At 39.7% G+C, this 5,731-nt stretch overlaps 1 protein-coding gene across 3 annotated transcripts in view; it reads right to left on the bottom strand.

Annotated features, from left to right (window-relative positions):
* Positions 1-30: 30 nt before the first annotated feature.
* The window catches only part of Mis18bp1 (MIS18 binding protein 1), a 47,056-nt gene continuing 41,355 nt past the window's right edge, over positions 31-5,731 (bottom strand). For all 3 annotated transcript variants that reach the window (XM_013510343.1, XM_005376854.2, XM_005376853.2), the window contains exons 15-17: positions 4,712-4,799; positions 1,345-1,396; positions 31-1,163 (exon numbers count right to left, since the gene is read on the bottom strand). In XM_013510343.1, the coding sequence (XP_013365797.1) occupies positions 1,066-1,163; positions 1,345-1,396; positions 4,712-4,799 (238 nt within the window). In that variant the 3' untranslated portion in view covers positions 31-1,065. The remainder of the gene's footprint in view (positions 1,164-1,344; positions 1,397-4,711; positions 4,800-5,731) is intronic.

Genomic DNA, 5,731 nt, shown 5'->3' with positions numbered 1-5,731 from the left:
AAAAAAAAAACAACCCAGAAACAAATCCTATAAAAGCAAACTAACTTTATTTGAACAATCTAACTAGAGAGAGAGGGTAGATGAATATGTACTAGAACCAGAGAGAGAATATTTTATGTCAAATTTTAAAAACATAATTGGTAGAATAAGCTAAAAGTTTATTTGTAAAGGAGCTCTCAGTGAAAGAAAAAGGGCATTTACTATAACATTAACTTGATTCCTTATAATAGTGAATCTATTAACTGAATGTCTAATCTTTTTTTGTATTTTTAGACTTTTAAGACAGGGTCTCACTTCCGTAGTTCAGATTGGCCTTGAACTCACTATGTAGCCCAGGCTGGCCTCAGACTTGTGATTACAGGTGTATACCACCATGCCTGGCCTAACTGTTTTACTATTGAGACCAAATTTAAACTATGTTCATATATGTAAAAGGCTACCAAATGCAACAGAAATCTGTTCTCTGGTTCTATTTAATAAACTATTGAAGTAACAGATTAAATTTACATAATTTTGATAGCCCAATCACAAATTTCAAGAAAAACAATCAAGAGAGAAGCATGTCAGTTTCAACAGTACGTAATTTAAACATTAGATCAAATATGGCTTTAATACTTGGGGGTGACAAAGCTAAGTTTTCACGAATGCAGTAGCGACCAACCCGACCTTCCTTCATTCCCTATGTCCCTTACAGTAGCAACATTTTTTTTTAAATTTAAAAATTTATTTAGGACATGACTTTATTAAAGCAAACAGACTTAGATACTTGTAAGAGTTAACTATATATATTTTAATATTATAAACCATGTTTACAAATAGTCACACGAAACAGTTTTCCTTACATGTTTGGTAAGCTGCAGCAATGAATATTTTGCATGCAAACAAACATAAAAGCTTTGATAAAGGAATCCACATTTTCATATGAACCTACATCATAAAGAAAATACATAAGTATTTTCTAAAGTAGATACAAATACACCATGTGCTTTTTGTAAAAGTCCTGGAAATCACATTTTTCTATGCAGAATCAAGAGTTTGAAAAATAATGATCTTTCTCTTCTTTGTCTAATCAGAGTTTGAAAAATAATAATCTTTCTCTTCTTCATCTAAAGATTCTATAGCATCAGTGAAAAGTTTTCCAATACCAGAGTTTTCTACTAAATCTGTAAAAAGGAGTTTAATAAAAAGGATTAGTATATGTCCAAGTAATATGAAAGAAACTGACAACAGCTCTGAGGAACTAAATAGTAGGTCTGTTGAACACGGAGCCAACAATTTGAGGCCCATCTATGTAAAGAGGTTATCCCATAGGAAAAGCATGCTACAAAAGAAAAAAGACTTTACCTCTGTTAAACAGTGTTTTTCTTGATGCTGGGCTTGAACAAACAGTGTCAACCTACAAAAGAGTTCATATTAGTGCTAACAGTAAATAGTATTTCCAGTGATACCGCGACAAATCTAGAGAATGAAGTGTGCTTTCTCCAGATACTTTAATGTATGCCCACAACACTATTCATTGTTATCTGTCAAATGCCCAGCTCTCTTGAGTTTATCCAGGGCGAACACCTTGACTTAGTAAATACTGTTTTGCACTGTTGGCAAACAGTCCTATAAAGAAGTATTTATAAACTGATGCTCCAGTGAGAAAAGGCTATAGCCTCTAAAGCTCCCAATTGTAGGAAGTACTTATTTAAATAATTATTATCCTGGGCTAGTAAACTTAACTAAAAATACAAACTTTTTATTTTTTCTGAGACAGGGTCTCGCTATGCAGTTCAGGCTGGCCTTGCGCTCACTTTGTAGCCCAGGCTGGTCTCGAACTTGCAATGATCCTCCTGCCTCAGCCTCCCGAGTGCTGGGATTACAGGTGTGCGCCACCACGCCTGGCTTTCAAACATACTTTTTAGCATAATTAAGATAACTGGGTGTAGGGAGAAACAAAAGACACCACATTTAGAAAACACAGTATAGGGGCTGGGGATGTAGCTCAGCGGCACAGCACCTGCCTGGCAAGCGCAAAGTCCTGAGTTTGATTCTCGGTACCAAAAAAAAAAAAAAAAAGTGTATGATAACACAGTATAAGGAAAATGCCCTGTACTGCAAATTCTTGGCTAAAACGGTAATAACATATGGCAAGTTTCAAGTGCATTCTCATATACATTACATCAGTGCTTTTCAAAGTATTGGCCATATTTTTTCCTTTAGTATACCTCTTATATTCTAAGTATAAGTACTGTTTGTGAGAAACCTGGGGATAAAAATTCATGCACATAGTGATAGAAATGTGAGAAGAGGTAAACATACCATTAAAATAATTCAATAATGTAAACAAGTATCACGATCCCTCTTGTCAAACAATATGAAAAAAATAAAATTAGCACAGGCAGCTTCCTCAGTGTAAGCTAGCGTGGGTTTCAAACCCCGAAGAGTCAAACGCTGAAGTGAGCACTTTTAACAATGAGTTCATTGCTCTCTCCCTCCTAAATTATTGGCTGCAAAATATTAGGCTATGAAAAAAGTGTTACTAAATTATAATGGTGTTATAGTTTGGTAGAAAGCTCAACTTATAACCCTGTAAGGGGAAGAAAAGGGGACATAAAAAGAATTCAGATGTGTTAGATACATGTACCAGCTCCCCACCATCAATGGAGTTGATGCGTACTATAACCATGTACCAATAAAAATACATTTTTAAAAAGGAACTAAGATGGTTCCAGAAACAAATTAAAGTTCTTAAAAGGAAGGACCATTTTTATTTTGGTTCCTTTACTCGAGATGGAACCCATGGCTTTCACAATGAGCTACATCCCCAACCTTTTCAAATTTTTTGTTTTGAGACAGAGACTCGCTAAGCTGCTTAGGATGGCGATCCCCCCACAGTGCTGGGATTACAGGAGTGGGCTACCATGTCTAGCTAGGAAGGACTTTTTGTTTTGTTTTTTTGAGACAGGGTCTTGCTGTGTAGTTCAGGATAGCCTTGAACCCCCGGCAATCCTACTGCCTCAGCCTCCCGAGTGTTGGGATTACCGATGTGCGCCACCAGGCCTGGCTAGGGAGAACTTTATAGATAAATCGCTATCAGCCTCTTCTCATTTTGCAGAGAACACAGACTAAATATGTTATACCTTTGCCAGTCACTGTGGTCTGTGGATCAACTGGCGCTCAAAGGAAATGTTCAGGATCTGGCATGTAACAAGATTTTCATGTGGCTTCTATGCACATTTATGTTTGAGAAACACTGGAGGAGGGCACTTGTCAGAGCAGCCCATTTTGCTGGCAAAACTGGCTAGAAGCCAAATCTTTAGGACTCCCATTGCATTGTTTTCTTCTATTCTTTTTTTTTTTTTTTTGGTACTGGGAACTGAACTCAGCATCTTGCGCTTGCCAGGCAGGTGCTATGCCTCTGAGCTACATCCCCAGCCCCTGTTGCATTGTTGATTCCAGGTTCTTTCCAAAATACCAAGACTTCATTTTCCTTAAGGAATGTGGGAAAGGATAAATGGATCTTAAAGACCAGTGAGGGGGCTGTCTGATTTCATTAAAGACTGAGTGCCCAGACTAATTTTAAATCATATTTCCCATGTACAAATGAAGTCCACGGAGACGGGTGTGATTCTGTAGTCCCAGTATTTACAGACTCTTGAGAGGAACTGCACTTTGGTCAGTCTGTGGTGTATTTCAGAGTGCATATGACAGGGAAGGCTGGCCTTAGCAGAGTCTGAAGAATACTTTCAGAGGACAAAGGAGTCCCCAAACCACTTCTATAAATGACCATACTCCAGCGTTGGCTATTTACTTTGTGGAAATTTGAGGTGAATCACCTTTCCTAGAAACTTAGTAATTATGTCTGGCTATCAGTTGTTCAAATTAAAGTTAGAAAGTTTATATTTAAGAAGAAATCCAAGGAGATAAAGGATTTTAACCTTTTTTTTCCCCCCAAGGAGCTATAGATCATTCTTAAGGCAACTTTTGAGTTAAAATTTTTAAGATTTTATTTTAAATACTGGAATGTTAAAAAACATTAAGTAGTTGAGTCTAAAAAAATATTTGAAGTTGAGGGTGGCAGTGCATGCTGATAATCAGGAGACTCTCTGAGTTCCAGGCCAGCCTGGGCTACATAAAGTTTAAGTCCAGCTTGAACTACAGAGTGAGACTTTGTCTCAAAACAAACAACACATTTGAAATTATTTTAGCTGGGCATGGTGGTGCACGCCTGTAAATCCCAGCACTCGGGAGGCTGAGGCAGGAGGATCGTTAAGAGTTTGAGACCAGCCTGGGCTACAAAGTGAGCTCGAGGCCAGCCTGAACTGCATAGCGAGACCCTGTCTCAAAAAGACCAAAAAAAAAAATTATTTTAAAGATGCAGGGGATCTGATGAGAGTTCATTCTGTGAAAATGTATGACTCCATTAGTGTGGACGGATGATTACCCAGTGAACAGGTGCTGTATATTGCTTGAAATGCCCTGCCCCCATCTGCATTTTTCTACCTAACCTCACTTTGAAATGGAAACTTTTTACCATTCTTACCCCGCTTCAATGCTCAGTCTATGCGCTGCCATCTCTAACCCTACAGCATTTTTACACTTATCTCATTCATACCCGTGAATTCCATCTAAGTCCCTGGAGGGCATCACTTGTATTTATCACAATTTATCATATATTATATTGCTCTACAGGTAAGATTTGATAGGTAAGAATAAAAATACTTACTTTTCTTTTCTTAATGTTGCCCCAGACCATGCCACCATTACTTTTATGATTTTTTTGAATACGAGAAACGTATTTATCACAGTCATTCCTGTTTGGATATAACAAAATTTCAAGTCAACTTTAATTATCATACTTTTACCCACAAGTTGAACGGCAATTGATAAAAATCTATTTCAGTATTCAAAAAGATTTTCTAGTTTAAAGATGACAACGGTACACCTATGGAAATAGACAAAGTGCTATACACCTTTTCTTCAGTCCTAGGAACTAAACCAGGGCTTCTGCACTGAGCTCCTTCCCTACCCCTTTTTAGCATTCATTTTGAGACAAGGTTCTCTAGGTTCATAAATTGCCTGGCGGGGCTTGACCTTCTGATCCTCCTGCCTCAGCCTCCCTGAAGGCTGTGATTACAGGTGTGTGCCCCTTGTCCATCTTTAACCAAACGTTTTAAAGGAAACACTGAACAAGACTATTAGGAAGTTACGATTTGCCTACTGTCCCATCAGTACTCTTCAGCAAGTGTGTCTTGCTTCTCTTTCTCAAAACCCTCGAGAGTTCCGGTCGCTTTTTTTGCACCCTGGTCCCGCGGCAGAGCGGCTACCAGCTCCGACTGACCGCAGCACCTGAGCGCGTCCGAGCCTCAGGGAGCGCGGGTGGAAAGTTTCTGTTGTTACGGAAAGTGATTTGCTACCATGAGCCAACCCGGAATTCCGAATAGGAGGTCTCTTGGCTTGGAGAGAAGGAATGCTTCTACTCTGTGCCCAAGGAGAGCTAGATTTCCCTGTGCTGGAGAAAGAAGTCATAGAACATTCTCACAGAAGACGCACGCCAGTGAGACGGTGAAACACTCGTCTCGGGAGATCACTTCCCTTTCCGGCCTCAGTTATCTCGGCCGGGGCACAGACCGGGTGAGAGCCCCGCAGGGTGGGCGACGACGTTCTGGGGCGCTGGTCAGTCCCCGCGGCGGGGCGAGAAGCCGGAGCCCGCACCAGCACGACGCACGGCTCCGAGGGCGGCGCG

This window comes from Chinchilla lanigera, unplaced genomic scaffold (assembly GCF_000276665.1).
Source record: "Chinchilla lanigera isolate Chin_1 unplaced genomic scaffold, ChiLan1.0 scaffold00008, whole genome shotgun sequence".
NCBI classification, from domain to species: Eukaryota; Metazoa; Chordata; class Mammalia; order Rodentia; family Chinchillidae; genus Chinchilla; species Chinchilla lanigera.
Note: the sequence above shows the minus strand (reverse complement) of the source record. Positions and strands in the feature narration are given on the sequence as shown.